This window comes from Microchirus variegatus (genome assembly GCF_963457635.1).
Source record: "Microchirus variegatus genome assembly, chromosome: 19".
NCBI lineage: Eukaryota > Metazoa > Chordata > Actinopteri > Pleuronectiformes > Soleidae > Microchirus > Microchirus variegatus.
Genome location: NC_139820.1, coordinates 4638822 through 4663126, shown reverse-complemented (window position 1 = coordinate 4663126; position 24305 = coordinate 4638822). Strand labels below are relative to the sequence as shown.

Below are 24305 nucleotides of genomic sequence, written 5' to 3'. Positions count from 1 at the left end.
TTAATCAGGTGTAATTTGGGATATTGGCCTCTAAGATTACACACTTTGATCCTCTCTCTTTTTGTTTTTGGGGAAACTTCACATCAGGTGGTGGAACAGGAATAGTCCTCATGTCTCTTGTGAATTTTTCCATTTTTATTTCTTGTGTTTTCCAACACAAGTTTGTCCCCCCCCCACTGCTCTTGTGTGTTTCCCCAAAAACAATCCCAAATTCTCCACCGTAGTTCCTAAGTGTCATCTCTTTTATCCGATTTCTTCTCATCGAAACATTGGATTCTGCATCTGCTTCAAGCTTAAGATGAAGAAGAAACCCCCAAAATCTTAAATAATCACTTAAATGCTTCCTGAATCTTAGCCTGAGTCTTAGCCCTACTATTAAACCGACTTAACATGACTCTTAACCCAACTCTTAAACTGACTCTTAGTCCGACTCTTAACCTGAGCAACTCTTAGCCCGACTAAAACTGACTCTTAGCCCGACTCTTAAACTAAATCTTAGCCCGACTCTTAAACTGACCAACTCTTAGCCCGACTAAAACAGACTCTTAGGCTGACTCTTAAACTGACTGTTAGCCCGACTCTTAACCTGACCAACTCTTAGCCCGACTAAAACTGACTCTTAGCCCAACTCTTAAACTGACTCTTAGTCCGACTCTTAACCTGAGCAACTCTTAGCCCGACTAAAACTGACTCTTAGCCCGACTCTTAAACTAACTCTTAGCCCGACTCTTAACCTGACCAACTCTTAGCCCGACTAAAACTGACTCTTAGCCCAACTCTTAAACTGAATCTTAGCCCGACTCTTAACCTGACCAACTATTGGCCCGACTCTAAAACCGACTCTTAACCCGAACTCTCAAAACGACTCTTAACCCAACTCTTAAACTGACTCTTAGCCCAACTCTTAACCTAACTCTTAAACCGACTCTTAACCTGACCGAGTCTTAGCCTGACTTGTAAACCGACTCTTAACCTGACTCTTAACCCAACTCTTAAACCAACTCTTAACCTGACCTCTTAATCTTAGCCCGACTCTTAAACCCACTCTTGACAAACTGGTAACTCGTTTCAGTTCATCCTGTATTTTTCCACCAGTTAGTAGAAGTGAGTTGAGGTATGACGTCATCACCTGAACCCATGTAACCACCAGTTTCCTATGTCTAAACTCCTTAAATGCAGTACATGCAGTCTTTGTGGCATGAATACAACTTTTTGCGATTTTGAATGGTTTTAATGTGCAGCCTGTCTTCATACAGCTAAAGCTAACTCTGCACCCTCTCTCTCTCTCTTTGTGCCACTGCTTAAATTTAAACTTAACTAAGTCATGTGTAGACGCCGTGACTCCAGCTCAATCACCAGCACCTGACACCGTTTCTAATTCACATTTTCTGCACTTATTCCAATACACTGCTGTGTTTATCATCAGTGAGTGTTATCTGCGTTCTCTACCAATCTCAATGTTCAACATTTCAGTGTGTGTGTGTGTGGGTGTGGGTGTGGGTGTGTGTGTGTGTGTGCGTGCTCCGTATGAGTCACAGTAATGTTTGCTGATGTGTGGATTTACAGCAGGAGTCGACTGAGCTCGACAGATGAAATTAAAGATACGAGCGCAGGTTGTTTCCTGTGTTGCGGGAAGTTGCCTCCAAATATCTGGGCCGTTAACACGTCTCGCGCTATTATTTGTTGTCTTCATTCGACTCTGGTGTTTGTTTGCGTTGTTGTCTGTTTACCGCGATAATAACGATCGTATTTTATTTCCGCGGGACTTTTACAGCGCTCTAAACAACATAATCAGTTCCACTTTCTCCGGCGTTTTTGCAACATGACGTTTATAACACTCAGTTTTTTATTTCATTTTATCGTGTGGATCTAAGTTTTTGTATTCATATTTATGTGTGTGACGTATATTGCTCTCTCATGAGTCACAGAAGCAACTCGAGAAAGAAACTCGGTTTTCCATACAGTAGCGCTGTATACGAAGAAGATTCCACTAAAATACGTTGTATTCAAGGCTCCGACCACTAGTTGGCAGCAGTCTTTTGACCGTTTTGGCCCTTATTCTCGTCAACACAAAGCCCTATCTCAGTTGTGGAATGGAATGGAATGGAATTAGAATGTGTATTTTATTTTATAAAATTCAACCGCTACAAAACCGCAAATTATACTTTCGTTAACAAGCTGTTAGCAAAAGTGTCACTACTTCCTGTTAGCGCTAATGACCGTTGTGGAGTGACTACTAAAGACTAATAATAACGTTAAATTGTGAATTTTATTTGACAAGATGCCGATTGTAATTTTGCTATTTTTTTATTGTTCAGTGTTATGGCAAAAGTTTTGTTAAAGAAATAGTAAAAAAGAAATCTGAAGTGAGTCGCTCTTATTTTGAAAGGTGAACAAAAGTGGTAGAACCTAGAACAAAAGATAGCACATAAACATTGTATTTTATTTGATACGAATAACTGCTAAATAAATAGATAACATAAATATAAAGATAAAAAAACGTCTATTTTTAGAACGGTCACGTAAAAGGTGTGTTTTATTTTCTCAGAATTAAGTCCTAAAATGAAAGATATTATGAATTATTACTATTTTATAAGAATAACTATTGTGAAACAAAATGTTCAACACAAACATGTACTTTATTTTCCAAAGAATAACTTAATGTAAACTCAAACTTAATGTAAACTACAATAACAAAGCTTGAGTTTATAAGCGGGTACTTTACGTCCAACTGCAGCCTCAGCCACTCAGGAAGACACGCCCCCTCCCTGGGAAAACACGCCCACCTGATGCTGATTGGTCGCAGAAACTCCATCTAAAATGATCGTGTTTTCTTTCCTGAGAGGCTGCGGCTGCAGTTTGTCTTCTGCAGCGAGCCGCTCACGCAGAAAATGTCACTTCCTGTTTCAAAATAAAAGCATGCTTCTATTGTATAAACATGTTCACCTCTGCCAAACGGAGTACAGAGTCGTATTTAAAAGTATATTTTAAGACTTTGAAAGGCCAAACCTCGGTGAAGCGTGAAGAGCGAGTGACTCAGAGTAGCACTGCTGCCGTCACACACTGCACATACATCCAGCGTGAAACAAAAGCTGAAACTGTGAAGAAACATCATTGACGCCGTCTATTTTTGGCTGCGCGTGTGTGTGACATATGTGAAGAAAAAGAAAACAGTTGATATTTTCTCCTCCCGAAAAAGTCGTCATATGTCGCGTCTCGATGAGTGACGACGTGGAACGAATCTTGGAACAATCCGAAAGGCAAATTAGACTTAAAAATAAGCCTTAAATGTGACACTTCCCTGACACTGTGTGTGTGTGTGTGTGTGTGTGTTTTGTGTCAGGTGTTCCAGCCGCCTTCTCTCCTGGTAACCTGAGCAACAGCAGCAGTGCCAGCAGCACACTGGGCAGCCCGGACAACGACGAGTACATCCTCTCCTTCGAAACCATCGACAAGATGCGGCGGGTGTCGTCGTATTCGTCCCTCAACTCCCTCATAGGTAAAAAAATCCTAATCTGTGTGTTTTAGTATTATATTTTTAGAATTTGGCCTGTATTTCAAATCATAAATGAAGGCGCTCTCTTTAGTTTCACTCGCCGGGCATCACTACTTTACGTCTCCACACGGCGGCGCTGCTGAGGGGAAAACTTGGGTGGAAGTTACCTAGCCTGAAGAAGAGGGAGTTTACGACGCGATAATTGTGGAGAAAGTCCGTAAACGTCATTCGTAAGCTCCCACGAACGGCCGCTATATTGGAGTTATCCCGAGTTTCCGAGCTCATCTTGGATGTTCCGAGTTCCGACTACAAGTGGAAAAGCACCGTAAAGCTACGAAAAACTAAACATTTATTTAGTGCTGGGCACGTTAACGGCGTCAACGTTGACGTACATTAGCGTATGGAAAAAGATGCGAGTGAGGTCATGTTTTTGTGCCGCGACACCGGAGTCCAGGTATCGTTTACCAGTTAGCTACGTCAGCTCCTTTAGCGCCGTATGTGAGTGTCATTCGTAAGCTCCCGCCATCGGCCGCTACATTGAAGTTATCCCGAGTTTCCTAGCTAATCTTGGATGTTCCGAGTTCCGGCTACAAGTGGAACGCACCGCAAGGCTACGAAAAACCGAACATTTATTTAGTTTCGGGCACGTTAACGCACATTAGCGCACGATGCGTTTCCATGACGACTAACCGGTAACAGACACGCGTGACGTCATGTTTGCGTGCCGCGGCACCGGAGTCCAGTCACCGTTTACCAGTTAGCTGCGTTTGCTCCTTTAGCACCGTCTGTGAGCATCATTCGTAAGCTCCCGCCATCGGCCGCTATATTGAAGTCATCCCAAGTTTCCGAGCTAATCTTGGATGTTCCGAGTTCCGACTACAAGTGGAACGCACCGCAAGGCTACGAAAAACCAAACATGTTTTTGCCACGGCACCGGAGTCCAGGCACTGTTTACCAGCTAACTCCGTTAGTTAGCTCATTTAGGGCCGTACAGTCGATCTGGAGCGGTTTGTTTACGTACGTAGAGAGCAGCGCTACAAATAACCGGCATACCTGTGTACTGCGTATGTGCGCCTCTGTTTCGCGAGTCACGTAACCATGACATCACGCGCGTCTTTTTTCTTGTCGTGCGCTAACGTTGACTACAATTCTTGTTATTCACGTACAGAAACCCCCCAAAATGCTACTCACTGGACCTTGAGATGCATCTTTCATATATCATCATAATATTAGCTTTGTATGTGATGCATCTGTGATGTGCACAGTGAGCTAATAGCACGTCCAGAGTTTAGTTTCAGCTGTGAGGTAGATCTTACTCTGCAGGATCATGACATCAGGAGACAAAACAAAAAAACTGCTGTTCCCATGAGCAGAAAAACTCTCAAGGGGAAATAAAAAAATATCACCAGTCATGGCCGACATCACAGTCTCCCTCAGAGAGAGTGAAACCCCTCAGACAACAGCAAGACACTGAGGAAGGAACAAAGTGTGAAGGAAAACAGTGGGCAGAATCCTAAAGGACAGCAGAGCAGACGAGGACAAAAGCTTTTCCTGGTTCACACTTGTTGTCAAACACACTCAGGAACCACGGTTCTCAGGTGATCGGCGGTCGTCCCGGCATCAAGAAGGTGAAACTCTCTTTTTTTTCCACCCAATGTTTCGTATAATCTCCCAGCGGCCGTGTGTCACGTCCCACTTTCAAAAAACAAATCAAAACGAAAAAACAGTCGCAGAAGAAAATCGAACAGTAATTGAGCTCCGGGAAAAAAAAAGCAGTGGATTTGACCCAGTGTGTTTGAGGCGCTTTAATGAAACGTTGCTTGCTTTTTGCTCCTTTAATGAATGTCACCTTATTTCAGGTGAACCTGACTCGGTAAAGCTCAGCGTCGATATCTGTCCTCTGAGTAAACTCTCCAATTTTCTCTGCACAGGCTGCTGTGTAAATATGGATGAAATCACACTCACACACACATGCTGTTCTTTGTCTTGTTCTGCGTTTAGGTGATTTTTTTTAACGCAATACCGATTTAAATCGATCGCTACATTTCGGTTATTTGCATTTCACTCGTCAAAGGTTGTACCAAAACAAACCCTGATCTGTTCCGTCAACTTTTCACTGTCGTCCAACTCCACGAAGTTCAACAATATTTTGAGTCACTGGAGGTGTGGCCTCTGGAGGCGTGGCCTCAGGAGGCGTGGCCTCTGGAGGCGTGGCCACACAAACAAAAAAACAGAAAGACAACCCACGAACACGAGCTGTTGAGCAACGACATTTTCGCCCTTTTGGTCGCAGTTGAACATCTTTGCGATCGCTCCAATCTCAGCTTTTATTGAATACGTCAGCGGCCTGGCCGACGCGCGCTAACGCTGTCCACCTGTTGCCAGTAGGGGGCACTGTGGCTACGAGTGAAACGTCGGCTCGTTGACGCCCATTCAACTCTGTGCAGTCGCATTAGTCTAATGATCCAGATTTGCTGTTTGGTTGAGAGTCCAGCAATTCAGTGCCAATTGGAGAGAGGAAGTAGCAAAATAAAACGTCCGGATTACTTTTCAGAATAAAAGTTTATAAATGTTAAAAAAAATGTTTCAAGGGCCTTGAAAGTTTTTGAAAACCACCCTATATAGACATGGGTCATTGAAAGTTTGTAAATGTTAAAAAAAAATGTTTCAAGGGCCTTGAAAGTTTTTGAAAACTGCCCTAAATAGACATAGGTCATTGAAAGTTTGTAAGTTTGAAGAAAAATAAATGTTGAGGGCCTTGAAAGTTTTTGAAAACTGCCCCAGACAAAGGTCATTGAAAGTTTGTAAATGTTGAAAAATAAATGTTTCAAGGGCCTTGAAAGTTTTGGAAAACTGCCCTAGGCAAAGGTCATTGAAAGTTTGTAAATGTAAAAAAGAAAAATTTTCAAGGGCCTTGAAAGTTTTTGAAAATGCCCAGGTCAATGACAATCTGACTTTCGACCTTTAACACCATCCATGGCTTTAGTTTGTTCACACTTTTTTTAATTTTAACAGAGTTTTTAAAGCTCCCAAAAACAACCAAAACAAGAGTAAACTTTAGCGAATGATTGTCTTAAATGTGGATGTGGTTTGTGCAGGACCTGACACAGTTAAGCAGCTGCTGCTGCTTCATTAACTTATTCATTTCACTTCCTGACAAAAGGCTTCCTCCGCTGTCTTTTCCCCCACTGTGCATGAGACGCCGCTAATTCATCTGGATTAAGCTTTAATGCTGACATCCCTACTTTGCTTTTTTTCCTGACCATTTCTTTAAATACGCTTTTAATTTTCTGTCTCCTTTGCTGCTGCGTCGACGTTAATGTTTTCCCGTTTGTCACTTGCTCACGTTAGTCTCAGTCGGGGGAGACTTTTGACTTCCTGTTGTTTTACTCGTTTTTTGTTTCCCTCAGATCCTCTGAGTTTTTTGTTTTTAAACACCTGCAGCAGCAGCAGCAGCGACACAGGGAAATGTTGAGAGGTGAAGTGTCCTGTTGTATTAAGTAGGCGAGCAGTTTGGAACAAATTGAAACCATAAATCCTGAATTCAGCAGCAGCTGCTGGACGTTGGCCTGCAGAGTCACACGTGTGCGAGAGGTGATTTATTGTGTTAACATTTCAAACATTAAATCTTTCCTTTGCTTGACTTCTCTCTTTAAATATTAGGAGAAAAACATTCTCCCGCAGTTTCTGTCGGCAGAGAGAATCACAGGAAACGACGAGGATAGTGTTACGATACATCGATTCAGCAATATGGGTTCCCAGGGGTACGTGAAATCCTTGAAAATTTGTGAATTTAAAAAATTTAATTCAAGGCCCTTGAAAGTATTTGAAAACCACCCTATACAGACATTGGTCATTGAAAGTTTTTAAATAAAAAAATAAATCAAGGCCCTTGAAAGTTTTTGAAAGCTGCCTTAGACATAGTTCATTGAAAGTTTGTCAATTTTAAGAGGAAATTCCAGGGCCTTGAAAGTTTTTGAAAACATACTAAATAGACATTGGTCATTGAAAATTTGTGAATTGAATTTAAAAAAGTCTAGGCCCTTGAAAGTTTTTGAAAACTGCACTATAGACATGGGTCATTGAAAGTTTTTAAATTAAAAAAAAATCAAGACCCTTGAAAGTTTTTGAAAACCACATTAAATAGACATGGGCCATTGGAAATTTGTGAATTAAATTTTAAAAAAAATCAAGGCCCTTGAAAGTTTTTGAAAACTGCCCTCAAAAGATATGGGTCATTGAACATTTGTAAATGTGAAAATTTCAAAGTTTGTAAATTTGAAGAGAAAATCCAGGGCCTTGAAAGTTTTTGAAAACTGGCCTAAATAGACATGGGTCATTGAAAGTTTTGGAATTAAATTAAAAAAATTAAGGCCCTTGAAAATTTTTGAAAACCTAAATAGACATGGGTCATTGAAAGTTTGTAAATGTGAAAAAAAAGTCAAGGGCCTTGAAAGTTTTTGAAAACTGCCTTCAATAGACATTGATCATTGAAAGTTTGAAAATTTGAATTTCGCCCTGTAAGTTTCGTCTCCGCTCTCAAATGTTCCTCGTGCGTCCCTCTCGTTCTTCTTCTTCTTCTTCTTCTTTTATTCTTTATTGCTCAGACATTTAAAGCTCCAGAAATCACTCGGCAGTGTTTACGAGTATTTTTATGACGTTTGCCAGAATTTAGGAAGGCCGTTAAAAACCCCCGTGACGCAGGGTTTCATTTAGCCAACAGTTTACGTCTTTACTACTGTACATCCATTTCACTCTGCACAAGGCTTCAAATGATGCAAGTGTGACACGAGCCTGGAGACAAGGCAGAGCTGAGGCGGTGACTGATGTCCACTGTCCACACTGTGTGTGTGTGTGTGGACCACGTCGCGGCGGCGCAGAGGTAATTTGTGAGCAGCCGTAATGTAGCACGACGGTTAAATGGGAGGGGAACAGTATTTCACAATGATGAAGCGACCGTTTACTGAAGCAGCGAGCAGACGGACTCGCCGTCGCCGCTGATCCTCTCCTGCTCCCCGGGCGACGACCCGAACACCTTCTCAACTCGGTCACTCAAACCTTCATTGTCCTCCGCGCGCAACGTTCGCGAACGAGTTGGATCTTTTGAAAGACTCTTTTTTTTTTTTTAAATGAACGATGAGAAACGAGTTGTCGTTTGCGAACGAAACGTAGCAGAGAGAATCACAGGGAAACGACGAGGACTGGATTACGATACAGCGATTCAGCAGTCGTTTATATAGGACCTTGAAATCCTTGAAAGTTTGTGAATTTAAAATTCAAGGCCCTTGGAAGTGTTTGAAAACAGACATGGGTCATTGAAAGTTTGTGAGTTTGGAAAGAAAAATTCAAGGGCCTTGAATGTTTTTTGAAAACTGCCCTAAATACAATAGACATGGGTCATTGAAAGTTTGTGAATTCAAAAAAAATCAAGGCCCTTGAAAGTTTTTGAAAACAGCCCAAAATAGTCATGGGTCATTGAAAGTTTGTGAATTTGCAAAGAAAAATTCAAGGACCTTGAAAGTTTTTGAAAACTGCCCTAAATACATAAGTCATGGGACATTGAAAGTTTGTGAATTTGCAAAGAAAAGTTCAAGGGCCTTGGAAGTTTTTGAAAACTGCTCTAAATACAAAAGACATGGGTCATTGCAAGTTTGTGTATTTGGAAAGAAAAATTCAAGGACCTTGAAAGTTTTTGAAAACAGCCCTAAATAGTCATGGGTCATTGAAAGTTTGTGAATTTGCAAAGAAAAATTCAAGGACCTTGAAAGTTTTTGAAAACTGCCCTAAATACAATAGACATGGATCATTGAAAGTTTGTGAATTTGGTTTGACTTAAATATAAAAGCGAGCCGGCTCCAAGTCAGGTTTTCATTTATTTGAAATCACGAAAAGAAACCACTTCATTCTTCAAAACACAGTATTCGAGGGTTTTAAAACTGAGTTCTTTGGGTTCTTTTAGACGACGTTCCCGCTGGGTGCTCGTTTCCTGGAATAGAGAATATCTGGACATCAGTGCATGTGTTTTTTTGTGCTTTTCGCCTCTGATCTGTCCATCCCTGCTGACGGTCCTGTGAAACCTGACCTATGAGGATGACCTCTTGTTTTATTTCCTTTTTTTTTTTTATGATCTCCCCACACTCCTGACCTGGAGTCTGCACTTTTTCAAAGATAAAGCACTGCAGCTGCAAACCGACCGCGCTCTGACGGGGAAACTGGGAGTTGCTAAAGCTTCTGCTCCAGTGCGCGCTTAAAAAAGGGAGTTCACAGTTAAGGTCTGACGGATGAATCGTTTTAATCTGTTAATCAGGTCTGATTGGACCTTTGTTTTATCAGCCGACCTGTCTCTGGAGACACGATATTTGCTCTTTTAAAGGCCACTTTCGCCGATGATACCCAAAAATGGAACGCTTGGGGTCAGTTATTTTGGGACTACTTCTAATGGAAGTGCAAAAAAAACCCCAAACTGTTCCTTTTAGCAAAGACACGACCATAAGTAGCCGAGTGTAAAAACCCCTGCGAGAAAAAATCGCATGATGAAATAATGATGTGCTGGAAAGTGTACGCGAGGAAACACTCTGTGGTGCAGATGATCGCCGTCCCTCCGACGCCTCATTTGTCTCCATGATAGAAGCAACAACTGACAGCGGTAATGCTCCGCGCGCGACGACAACCAGCTGCCTGTCACGCACGCTTGTGTGTGTGTGTTTGTCTGCCGCACACGTGTTTGTGTTTGTGATTAATGACGCACATTTACCTGACACCGGAGGTCGTTTTCCCTCCATCAACCTCGAAACCGCGTCCCAACAATGACCAGGGAGGGAACCGTGATGCTAATGGTTAGCGCCACTGCGGTGATTAACCAGAGACTGAGACCTATGTGTTGTTTTTTTTTGAGGTCACTAAATACGTTTTTTTTTTGCAGCCTTTTACTTGATTTATGAAATAACACATGCATAAAATGAGGTTGTGGTTCATTAATCAAACGCGCGTCTTTAGGAAATGGCTGGTTTATGTATTCAAAGTTCTATTAGTTTTTACAGAAAGGGCAGTCGGAATTGTCAGACACTTTATATCATGCACACATTTTACCCTTGTCACATTTTATACTGTGAATTGGGTCATGATAATTTATCGTCTATAAAGACGGAGAAGAAGAGCAGTGAAAATCAAGATCTGTGAACTGCACACGAAGAACTTCGGACTATGGAGGGACTGGAATATTTTGAAGGAGAAGAAGAACTTCAAGATATGATCGTGACCTTCACACCGTGGTTAAGAACTTCTAGAAGAAGAAAAATCAAGAACTTTGAACTGCACATGAAGAACTTTGGACTGTAGAGGGACTGGAATTATTAGGAGAGGAACTTCTAAATATCATTGAGAGCTTCACAACTTGATGGAGAACCTCAAGAAGAAGCAGAGTGGTGGATATCAAGAACTTTGAACTAAGGATGGACTGGAATATTTAGAAGGAGAAGAAGAAGACCTTCAAGATATGATTGAGACCATTAGACTGTGGTTAAGAACTCCAGGAAGAAGAAGAATCAAGAACTTTGAACTGCACATGAAGAACTTTGGACTGTGGAGGGACTGAAATATGTAGGAGAAGAAGAACTTCGAGCTAAGATTGAGACCTTCACACATGGTTAAGAACTTGAACTTGATGAATCGAGAACTTTGGACTGTGGAGGGACTGGAATTACTAGGAGAGAACTTTGACATATCATTGAGAGCTCCACAACTTGATTTAGAACTTCAAGAAGAAGCAGAAGAGTGGTGAAAATCAACTGCACAGGAAGAACTTTGGACTCTGGAAGAACTGGAATATTTAGAAGGAGAATGAGAAGAACTTCAAGATTATGATTGAGAGCTTCACACTGTGGTCGAGAAGTTCAAGAAGAAGAAAATTCAAGAACGTTTAACTGCACATGAAGGACTGTGGAGGGACTGAACCATGTAGAAGGAGAAGAAGAACTGAGCTAAGATTTAGGACTTTGAATGTTGTTTAAGAACTTCAAGAATAACAGTGGTGGAAATCAAGAACTTTGAACTGGAAGGAGGACATTGACCTCAGAAAAATACCTTTATATCTTGTGTGCACCTATCTCTAAGAGGGCAGGACACTGACTTAGATACCAAAGATGTGTGTTTTTTGTGTCTTCTCCAGGTGTGTCCTTCAACAGTGTTTACACTCAGATCTGGCGAGTGCTGCTCCATCTCGCCGCCGACCCGTTTCCCGAGGTGTCAGATCTGGCCATGAAGGTCCTCAACAGCATAGCATACAAGGTATGTTTGTGTTTCTGACCTCCAACAGTATGTTCACGCAAGATCTGAGGGTTCACCGAGCTTCTGTTGATGGGAATCTTATGAAGCACTTTCGTAGGCTGTAATCCCACAATAGTCACAAGATACAAGACTCAGTGGCAGATGAGTGACTGAATGAGTGATTGAATTTGGAAAGAAAAGTTCAAGGGCCTTGAAAGTTTTTGAAAACTGCCCTACATACAATGGACATGGGTCAGTGACGGTTTTTGAATTTGGAAAGTTCAATTCAAGGGCCTTGAACGTTTTTGAAAATTGCCCTCAATAGACATGGGTCATTGAAAGTTTGTGAATTCAGAAAGAAAAAATTCAAGGGCCTTGAAGTTTTTGAAAACTGCCCTAAATACAATAGACATGGGTCATTGAAAGTTTGTGAATTTGGAAAGAAAAGATCAAGGGCCTTGAAAGTTTTTTAAAACTGCCCTTAATAGTCATGGGTCATTGAACGTTTATGAATGTGGAAAAAAAATATTCCAGGGTCTTGAAATTTTTTTAAAACTGCCCTAAATGGTCATGAGTCATTAAAAGTCTGTGAAAGAAAAGTTCAAGGGCCTTGAAAGTTTTTGAAAACGGCCCTAAATACACATTGGTCATTGAAACGTTTGTGAATGTGGGAAAAAAGAATATTCCAGGGGCTTGAGAGTTTTTGAAAATTGCCCTAAATACAATAGTCATGGGTCATTGAAAGTTTGTGAATTTGGAAAGTAAAATTCAAGGGCCTTGAAAGTTTTTGAAAACTGCCCAAAACGCCCACTGCACTGTGACGCAGACATTGGCATTTCTCGATTGGACTGGAGATGTTCATCATATCTGTCATTTTCCAAAGTCTAACACGATTGGCTGTTTTATTAGACTTAATCATCGGTGTATGTGTAAGACCAGTGATTTTTCACCACATGCTTATTCGGTGAAAACCATCCTCACACACACACACACACACACACCCTCCCACTGGCATTTTCTTCCTCCAAAAAGGCCATTACTTTTGTGCAAATGCAATTAGGGGCCAATGATTCCCTGAGGCTCTGCAGAACAGAGCAGAACAGAGAGGCTGCTCCAGCTTAAGGAGCCGTAATAACCACCACTACAGTCCCACCTCACATCCTTAAACCCCCAAGCATCGTTTCCTCGTGTTTTCCTACGCTCCAAAACACCTGCTGCTGTTCCCACAGACGCATCTCTGCCAAGTCTGCAAAGAGAGTCCCTACAGGACTGCAATAAAGGGAGAAAAAAAAAACAAGGATTTGATTTAGAGTGTAATGCAGTGGTCCACTCCTGTGACTGTGCAGCTTTAGTTTCAGTGTCTGTGCATCTGCAGACATCAGGAGTGGTGTCATCATTAAAGGAAAGAGCAGAGATGATCATTTGAGCTGATATATTATATATTTTTTAAAATAATTGGCATTGGCGGATTACTACAAATGATTCATTTTTATCCTGACCTCAGGACGTTCACGGAACGACCAACTTCCAATCACAGACAAGATTCACTCGCCTATCAGGTGCTGCTCTAATTTCTAAATTCGGCGTCGGCCATAGAAAAACCCATATTTTTCGACCTCTCCCTTTAGGGGTCACACGTTTGTGGCGTCAGTTTCTCGGTAACGGTTGAATAACGGCAAGATTATGGAAAGTGAAAGTTATCTTTGGGGGAAAAAAAAGGGACAGAAAGCACTCACTCATTGAAGATTTTTTGACAAATTTACAGCCATAAAAATCAACATAAATCCACTCGAGAGAAATTAAATGGACATTTAGGACGAACATGAAGACAAAGTGTGGATTCTTGTTTTAATGATAAGGGTTTTTGTCACAGCCAGTGACGTCAGTAAAGGTTTTTGAAAACTGCCCTAAATAGACATGGGTCCTTGAAAGTTTGTGAATTTGGAAAGAAAAATTCAAGGGCCTTGAAAGTTTATAAAAAAAACTGCCCTAAATACATACAATAGACATGGATCATTGAAATTTGTGAATTTGGAAAGCAAAATTAAAGGGCCTTGAAAGTTTTTGAAAACTGCCCTAAATATACATGGGTTCTTGAAAGGTTGTGAATGTGGAAAAAAAAAAATTCCAGGTTCTTGAGAGTTTTTGAAAACTCCCCTAAATAGTCATGGGTCATTGGAAGTTTGTAAATAAATAAAAAAAAAAAAAAAATCCAAGGCCTTGAAAAGTTTTGGAAAACTGCCCTAAAAGACATGGGTCATTGAAAGTTTGTAAATTTGAAGAAAAAAAATTCAAGGGCCTTGAAATGGGTCACTGAAAGTTTCTGAATTTGGAAAGAAAAGTTCAAGGGCCTTGACAGTTTTTGCCTTAAATAGACATGGGTCCTTGAAAGTTTTTGAAAACCGCAGGTTAATACACATGGGTCATTGAAAGTTTGTAAATTTGAAAAAAACAAAACGGGGCCTTGAACGTTTATAAAAAAACTGCCCTAAATACAATAGACATGGGTCATTGAAAGTTTGTAAATTTGGAAAGTACAATTCAAGGGCCTTGAAAGTTTTTGAAAACTGCCCTAAATAGACATGGGTCAAGAAAGTTTGTGAATGTGGAAAAATAAATATTCCAGGGTCTTGAGAGTTTTTGAAAACTGCCCTAAATACTCATGGGTCATTGAAAGTTTGTAAATTTCGGAAAAAAAAAATCAAGGGCCTTGAAAGTTTTGGAAAACTTCCCAAAACTGAGCAGAATATCTTTAATTCTATATATTTTGATCACTCCACCACATTTAATGGAAAACTCACCTGAGGATGTTTTGGATTAAAGGAGGGTGAAGATTCATGTTGTTGGGACAATTAAGGACGTTTGAATCGGTGCTAATTCAGTTTAAAAAAAACACGTAGTTAATGAACAAACTCGACGACTGCTCCTTTTTTTCCCGCTGAATCCTTTTGTGTTATATATATATATATATACTTATTGTTTTAATTCCACGTTCACTCATCGACTTCCTACGTTAACTTCGTCAGTAACGAGTTCTTCGCCCGCTCGTCTTTGTCGTCCTATTGATCTGAAAAAGCTTCTTCGATTAGTGACGGCCGTTATTTCCATAATTCGTCCTTGCTTTCGTCTGAAGGAAAACGCTCGCAGCTTTAGTTCAGTGACTTCAGCAACTTAACCGACACGAACGCGGAGATTGTTGCCGCAGTTTTTGTCGTTAGCGCGGGGATCAGATTAAAGGCGGTCCCAGGTAGCGAGGCGCGTCTCGCCGCGATTTAACCGCATTAACGCTTACGAGTTTTCTCCTCACGCGAGTCAACAACAACAACAATAACAACTCTCTGTTTTTCATCAGTGATTTCTTTGCCTCTGTCGTCTTTATTAAGTTTCCTCGCTCCCTCCCTGGTGAGCGGCCATTAAGGAAAAACTCACAATGAAGAGGTTATTACCCGCTGCACTTCATTTGAGGCAAAAACTTTGTAAAGTTCTGCACGAGGAGTTAATCGGATTTAAGTGGAACTTCTAAATCTGATCTCTTTTCCCGTTTTGGTCCTAAAATATCTACATTTTTATCCTTGAATTACATCTACAAGCCAAAACTGGTGGAACTCTACTCCTTTGCTGTCAACATACACCTATACTACCACTTCCTTTCAACCTGGCTTTCAAAATAAGAGCCACTGACATCTACAATTGGTATCTTTTAAAGTAAAATTCAAATTTTTTGATGTGATTTTTACCGTTAGAAGTCATTCCACTGTCAAAAAGTAGTCGCATTCACAGACAAAATCGGCTTAAGTAACAGCTCGACGATAAATATTGCTTACGATTGTTATTCTTTCAAATAAAACACACATTTTATGTCATTAGCTGACCTGAAAACATAAGAAAGTTTTAATTTAAAGCTACAAAAAAACCAAATTATTGTTTATCTTTAAGTAGTGCTGGGCACTAGGTTAATGCACGTTAACGCACAATGTGTTTCCATGACGACTGACCGGAAAGCTCCGTTAGCTGCGTCAGCTGCGTTAGCTCCGTTAGCGCCGGATGGCAGTCAAACTGGAGCGGTCTGTTTATTAAACAGAAAGAGCAGCGCTACAAATAACGTTAGCGTTAGCTTTAGAGACTCATTTTAGCAATCGGGAGTTGCATAAACATGTCTTTGTCCAGCGTCGTTCGTTAGCGTTGACGCCGTTAACCGCCGTTATCGTGCCCAGCACTATTTTAAAGCCATTATATTTAATTATATAAAGCTAATTTTTTCCCTCCCTTTCTCTCTGTGTTCTGGCTCCTGATTGGATAAAAGTGTTGAGGGTACATTCAGCCGCTTTAACTCTCTGTTGTTGTTGTTGTCTTGTTTTTTTTCTTCCGCAGGCGACGATGAACGCTCGTCCTCAGAGGATCCTGGACTCCGGATCGCTCACGCAGTCGGCGCCGGCCAGTCCCACCAGCAAGGGCACGCACATACACCAGGCTGGGTTAGTTAATCCCAAAAAAGGAGTGAAAAATCTGACTTAAAAAGTAAAATAACAAATACATTGACGCACAAACCACTGTGTGAATGTAAATGTGTTAGAAACTGATCGTTTGTTTAACGTCATAAATCACTTTAATGAAGTTTCTGTTGCCGTCGCTTCAGACTCTCATATAAAAGACTCCGGCGAGACTCGATTTTGCTCCCGAGACTCCGGAGTTTTAATTTATATCTTTACCATCGTTTGACTTTATTTCTCACGATGAAAGGATTTTTCCGCCTCGAGCTTCTCGAAGAAATGACGAGGTTTAGGAAACAGATGTTGTGAGCCTGGTTTATTTATTCAGGTTTTGAAACGCTCGCGTAAGAACATTTACGACATGAATGACTCTAAACTCTCTCTGTGTGTTTTTTTGTTTTCATGAACAGTGGTTCTCCTCCGATGCCCAGCACCAGCAGCTCCAGTCTGACCAACGACGTTCCCAAACCCCCGGCCAGAGATCAGCCGGCCGCGCGGCCGCCGTACACCCCGACACTGGGCGGACAAGCGCCGCACTCGCACCAGTTCCCGCGCACGCGCAAGATGTTCGACAAAGGACCAGAGCAGGTAAACAAAGACGTTTTTTAGCTTTTTCGTCCAGATTCGGGTTCAGTTTCACTTCAAATCCAGTTGTTTTGGGGGTTTTGTTGAGGCCTGATTTATCCTAGAAACTCATTTTTGTTCTGCACTTGTGCAAAGTATGACGACTTCCTGTCATACTGGAAACAATTTGGCTTTTTGTTTATATATACTTATATATGTAAATATAAGTATAAGAAAGTAGTAGTATAAGTAGTTATTATTTATTAAATTACCATGTTTTGATTCTACATTTTGTCTAAAAAGTTATTCTTCTTAGACAAAAACACGCATCCACGAGCACAAAGAGCCTTCCTTACAACCTGGCTTTCAAAATAAGAGCCTCCTTTTTACTACTTCCTATATAAAACTTTTACCGTAAAGCTTAACAATAAAACTTAGCTTACAATTAGTGTCTTGCAAAAATAAAATACATCATTTACGTGTCATTTTTTAGTCTTTCCACTTCTGTCATTGATGGTAACAGGAAGTGGTCAAACTGGGTTTTTGTGCCACATAATCAGGTCCTGACATTATGGCCCAAAAAAAGCAATCGAACACAGATAAAAAGAACTCTCTTTTTTTACAACAGCAACAGGTGCTTTAAGGACTCTTGACCCAGAGAAAAAACGGTTAAATCCAACTTTCAAAAAACTTCCAGTTTACGCGCGTGTTTGTGTTTACAGGCGGGCGAGGACGGCGATGACCCTGTCGGCCACAGGATGTACATCAGCGCTGCTCTCCAGACCGGTCTGTGTGACTGGAGCGCAAAATACTTCGCTCAGCCCGTTATGAAGGTAACGAATCGGCAGATTGTTCCTTTTCAACCAACTTTGTGTCCATCTGTGTCCCACTTTCTTTCACTTTGTGCCAGGTCTCAAGGAAACAAAAAAAACAGATCGTTCATACTACCTTTAGAGAACCTTCTCTTTTGGTTCCCAGAACGTTCTGGGACGTTCCCTGATGGTTTCCCCCTAGGTTCTCCTGTGGTTGATTTGGAAAGTTTTCCTAACTATGTTTGTTATTGGTTGCACGATTGGTCTCCAGAACGTTACGTTTTCATAACCTTCATACAACCTTTATAGAATGTTAACTTTTGGTTGCAGTAAGGTTCCCTGACGGTTTCCCGCTAGTTTCTCCTCTGGTTGATAAGGAAAGCTTTCCTAACGTTCCCCTAACGTTAACTTTTGGTTGCACTTTTGGTTCCCAGAACATCACAGCCTTCATACAATCTTTATAGAACATTCTCTTTTTTGTTAACTTTTGGTTGCATTAATGTTCCCTGACGGTTTCCCCCTAGGTTCTCCTGTGGTTGATATGGATAGTTTTCCTAACGTCAGTTTTTGGTTGCACATTTGGTCCCCAGAACATTACTTTGTCGCAACCTTTAGAGCACGTTCCCTTTTGGTTCCTAGAACATTCTGGGAACGTTAACTTTTGGTTGTAGTAAGGTTCCCCTCTAGAGTCTCCTGTGGTTGATATGGAAAGTCTTCCTAATGTTCCCGAAGGTTAGTTTTTGGTTGTACATTTGGTTTCCCAGAATGTCACAACCTTCATACAACCTTTAGAGCACGATTTCTAAAGGTTCCCTGAACGTTCCCCTCACCACTTTTGTCACAACCTTTATAGAATATTCTCTTTTGGTTCCCAGAACGTTCTAGGAACGTTAACTTTTGGTTGCAGGAAGGTTCCCCTGTAGCTTCTCCTTTGGTTGATATGGAAAGTTTTGCTAACATTCCCCTAACGTCAGTTTTTGGTTGCACATTCGGTCCCCAGAACGTTACATTATCACAACCTTCATGCAACCTTTTGAGCACGTTCTCTTTTGGTTCTTAGAACATTCTGGGAACGTTAACTTTTGGTTGCAGTAAGGTTCCCCTCTAGAGTCTCCTGTGGTTGATATGGAAAGTTTTGCTAATGTTCCCCTTACGTCAGCTTTTGGTTGCACATTTGGTCCCCCAGAACGTTACATTGTCACAACCTTCATGCAACCTTTAGAACACGTTCTCTAAAGGTTCCTATAATGTTCCCCTAACGTCCAATATCCACTATCATCATACTGTACATGTAAAAGTGGGATTATCCCTAGTTTTTGCAAATTAGATTAAAGTTACACATCATTTAATCCCAAAAATAGACAAAAAGCAAATCCATCCTTAACTCAACAAACAATATTTTCCATATTCCTCTTCCTCGATGGCCCAGTCCTCGCTCCCAAACTGCGGCTTAAAGTGGTTGCTTAGCAACAAAGACGTTCCTGATAGTGTATATTAAAGAGTAATTCAATTTGAGCATTAATATTAATGTGAAGTGGTGTCATAGGTACGAGGTTGTGCGGCTGTGTGGATTTACCGAGTCGTCCGAGGACACGAGCTCCTGTGCGAGAGAACTACTTAAAAAATCATGAATTCCTGTGGAAAACAGCAGGATGGGGACCAATCACAGTGTGAGAACGTACCTGCTGCTCTTACCCGCTGAATAATGGAGCTCCCCAAACATCCTCCATAGGAGAACTCAAGCCAGCGAAGTACACAGTGGTCGGTGCCAAATTATGATCTTAAATCAAGCTTCTGTCTGTTAGAAACGTTCTCTCCGGGGGAAACAAATGGTTATGGGGACAATTTGTTAGTTTAGACGAAGAAGAGCAGGGAAGTCGTTATAAAAAAGGAGTCGGAAATGAGTGTTTTAAATAAATGCAGGAGTCTAGAAACGCCACAGGGGGAGGAAACGATATCTGAGCGTGGTTTTCTTTACCTCAAAGTCGACTTCGGTGATGGATTGTTGCGATAATTGATGATTCCGTCAGGGAGGTTCACAGCTGCTACAGGAGCTCTGTCGCTCCTCGCTTTGTGCGTTCATTTTTGTCGCCGGAGCTCACGCTGAGTCTTGTTGTTGCGATCGATCGCTGAGCACGTTTATCGTTTAATGTCACGTACTTTGCAGCATCGGTGACGCGCGCCGAGGTCACAGCCAAATCATAACTCGATAAATAATTACCACAATACGCTACGTATGTGGACAAAAGTATTTGGATGCCTGACGATTTATTCAATTGAACATATTAGCACGCTAACGACGTTGGCGCACTATGCGTTTCCGTGACGACTGACCGGAAAAAGACGCGCGTGACGTCATGTTTACGTGGCACCCGATTGTTGAAGTGAGTCTCTAAAATAACACGAAAGACCGCTCCAGTTCGACTGTAGTCGCGCTAACGGCACCAGAGGGGCTAACGCAGCTAACGGAGCTAACTGGTAAACGGTGCCTGGGCTCCGGTGCCGCGGCGCGTAAAACATGACGTCACACGCCATGCGCTAACGTGCATAAATGTTGACGCCATTAACTGCCGTTAACGTGCCCAGCACTAAAAAACAAAACAGAACAAAAATGTAGTACCATCGAGGCCCAGTAGGGGCATTTGAGAAACCTGCTCTTTAAAACCTGTTTTTTTTATTAATTACAATAACTGGTGATATTTTACCGATCAATGTTTATTTCAATAAAATCAATAAAATAAGTACGGATAAAAAAAGTAACGATAATTTTTTTATTTCAAATATACATTAAGAACAGGAGGAGAGTGTCGCTTTGCTACGAGGTATTAAAAGACATTAAATTAAATTAGAGATGCAGGATGTTATTGGCACAATATCGACTGATATTGGCTTTAAAATCGGCATATTGAATATCGGCAGAAAAATCAATCCTTAATCTCAATAAATACGTTCAATAATTGTCTTTAATCTTATTTAAACACAAAGGAATTGCCATTAATCCATCATCATAAATAAATATTTCACCACAAATACATTTGATGCCTCCTCAAGGCAGAGATCAGGGGAATAAGTTGGTGGAGACTCTCAGAAGACGATAGGTTTTTAATATAGCATATAATCCCACGTTCAATTTTCCTGTAAAAACACCCAAACCCACGGTTTGTGGGTGGACTCCATTCCTCCCTCCCCTGATGTCAATAACAGTCAATAAACTCGACTTTATAGTAAAAAACACTTTCTTGTTATAGCGAGATACGTCGAGTTCAGATTCTCCCCTGTGGCCGATCTACGCTTACGTAAACAGAGTAGTAGAAGAAAATAGAATTCCGGAGTATAGAGACAACGTGGTGGTGGACACAGAGAGATGGATTTTTGGGGTCAAATACAAATATTGGGGAGGAAGAAAAAAACCAAGAGATGATGAAAGTGGAATATTTTTGAAAATGTCAGACATTAAAGGGCAGAGAGTGAGAGGGAGAGGAAGAAAATGTTAAACATAAAGTAAGAGGAGTGCAGTGATCGCTCGAACACGGGAGGAGACGGAATCGGTAACGAAAAAGGTCAAGAAGAGCAGAGAGATGATTGGATGGGAGGAAGAGGAGCAGGAGAGAGAGAGGTTTCACCATAGTGCAAATCAGGAACGCTGTGTCAGCAAAAAAAAAAAATCTAAGCGCTGTCATAAAATTCCACTCCATTACAAAGCTGCCAGTGTGTGTGTGTGTGTGTGTGTGTGTGTGTGTGTGTGTTACCACACCTCAAAAGTCGACTCGCAGGTTATCATATCACTGTGTCAGCAGCGTGAAACCAAATGTGAGAGTGGTTTTTTTCTGTGGTTGAGGGACAAAATTAGGCTGAAAACCATTGTTGAGAGGATTTTTTTGAACAACTTCAATGAGATGTCGAGGGTTAAATGTATCAGAATCTTGCTTTTCCATTTTTTTTGCTACCTGCTCTGACAAGGTCAACAGACTGCCGGCCACTCATTGATCAGAAAGCGTTATTACTGGGAAAGCTAGGAGTGCGACGTCCGACGCAAGAATCACACCGAACGATGCCGAAATTTAGATCAGTTAAAAGAGACTTAAAAATCCTATCTATCTATCTATCTATCTATCTATCTATCTATCTATCTATCTATCTATCTATCTATCTATCTATCTATCTATCTATCTATCTATCTATCTATCTATCTATCTATCTATCTATCTATCTGTTAGCTTAAAGTTAGCTAGAAGAGGACATTGCGATCTATCTATCTATTAGCTTAAAGTTAGCTAGAAGAGGACATTGCTATCTATCTATCCATCTATCTATCTATCTATTAGCTTAAAGTTAGCTAGAAGATGACATTGCGATCTATCTATCCATTAGCTTAAAGTGAGCTAGAAGAGGACATTGTTATCTATCTATCTATCTATCTATCTATCTATCTATCTATCTATCTATCTATCTATCTATCTATCTATCTATCTATCTATCTATCTATCTATCTATCTATCTATCTGTCTATCTGTCTATCTATCTATCTATCAGCTTAAAGTTAGCTAGAAGAGGACATTGCTATCTATCTATTAGCTTAAAGTTAGCTAGAAGAGAACATTGCTATCTATCTATCGATCTATCTATTAGCTTAAAGTTAGCTAGAAGAGGACATAACTAACTATCTATCTATCTATCTATCTATCTATCTATCTATCTATCTATCTATCTATCTATCTATCTATCTATCTATCTATCTATCTATCTATCCATTAGCTTAAAGTTATCTATCTATCTATCTATCTATCTATCTATCTATCTATCTATCTATCTATCTATCTATCTATCTATCTATCTATCTATCTATCTATCTATCTATCAGCTTAAAGTTAGCTAGAAGAGGACATTGCTATCTATCGATCTATCTATCTATCTATTAGCTTAAAGTTAGCTAGAAGAGGACATAACTATCTATCTATCTATCTATCTATCTATCTATCTATCTATCTATCTATCTATCTATCTATCTATCTATCTATCTATCTATCTATCTATCTATCTATCTATCCACCCATTAGCTTAAAGTTATCTATCTATCTATCTATCTATCTATCTATCTATCTATCTATCTATCTATCTATCTATCTATCTATCTATCTATCTATCTATCTATCTATCTATCTATCTATCTATCTATCTGTTAGCTTAAAGTTAGCTAGAAGAGGACATTGCGATCTATCTATCTATTAGCTTAAAGTTAGCTAGAAGAGGACATTGCTATCTATCTATCCATCTATCTATCTATCTATTAGCTTAAAGTTAGCTAGAAGATGACATTGCGATCTATCTATCCATTAGCTTAAAGTGAGCTAGAAGAGGACATTGCTATCTATCTATCTATCTATCTATCTATCTATCTATCTATCTATCTATCTATCTATCTATCTATCTATCTATCTATCTATCTATCTATCTATCTATCTATCTATCTATCTGTCTATCTATCTGTCTATCTATCTATCTATCAGCTTAAAGTTAGCTAGAAGAGGACATTGCTATCTATCTATTAGCTTAAAGTTAGCTAGAAGAGAACATTGCTATCTATCTATCGATCTATCTATTAGCTTAAAGTTAGCTAGAAGAGGACATAACTAACTATCTATCTATCTATCTATCTATCTATCTATCTATCTATCTATCTATCTATCTATCTATCTATCTATCTATCTATCTATCTATCTATCTATCTATCCATCCATTAGCTTAAAGTTATCTATCTATCTATCTATCTATCTATCTATCTATCTATCTATCTATCTATCTATCTATCTATCTATCTATCAGCTTAAAGTTAGCTAGAAGAGGACATTGCTATCTATCTATCGATCTATCTATCTATCTATTAGCTTAAAGTTAGCTAGAAGAGGACATAACTATCTATCTATCTATCTATCTATCTATCTATCTATCTATCTATCTATCTATCTATCTATCTATCTATCTATCTATCTATCTATCTATCTATCCACCCATTAGCTTAAAGTTATCTATCTATCTATCTATCTATCTATCTATCTATCTATCTATCTATCTATCTATCTATCTATCTATCTATCTATTAGCTTAAAGTTATCTATCCCTAACCCTTAAAAAATGCTCTTTTAAGTTGTTGGGTCCCCACAAAGATAGGTTTTTCCATTTTCATTTTGGACCTCACAAAGATATAAATACAACTACACACACACACACACACACACACACATACATATACATATAAATACAGTATGCAGCCTCAGGGTCTCATTATGTGTTAGCATTAGTTGCTGGCACAGTGCACGACCACAGTACTGTAACCACTGTATTATTTGCTTCTTATATTAGAAGCAAATAATACACACACACACACACACACACACACACACACACACACACACACACACAGTTCTCTCTCAGCTGTTGGAATTCATCCATCTCAGATATATATTTACTGACAGCCTCCACTCAGAGGTGTTAAAATGTCCAAATGTGTTTCTGTTTTTCTGCAAAGCAACACATCCATATCGCGAGGACCTTGCATGAATACTGATCACACACACACACACACTGTGGTTTAATGGTCACGTGCATGTGTCAGGCTGTTTAGAATTCAACAGACGCGCTTGGCCTCGCTGTAGAAATGTGCTTAATAAGCACAACCTG

General features: G+C 40.2%; 1 protein-coding gene across 2 annotated transcripts in view; it reads left to right on the top strand.

Moving 5' to 3' along the window:
• rptor (regulatory associated protein of MTOR, complex 1) overlaps positions 1-24305 on the top strand; it is a 198889-nt gene that overhangs the window by 141219 nt on the left and 33365 nt on the right. For both annotated transcript variants that reach the window (XM_083905920.1, XM_083905919.1), the window contains exons 21-25: positions 3344-3499; positions 11664-11782; positions 16133-16236; positions 16662-16839; positions 17538-17648. In XM_083905920.1, the coding sequence (XP_083762046.1) occupies positions 3344-3499; positions 11664-11782; positions 16133-16236; positions 16662-16839; positions 17538-17648 (668 nt within the window). The remainder of the gene's footprint in view (positions 1-3343; positions 3500-11663; positions 11783-16132; positions 16237-16661; positions 16840-17537; positions 17649-24305) is intronic.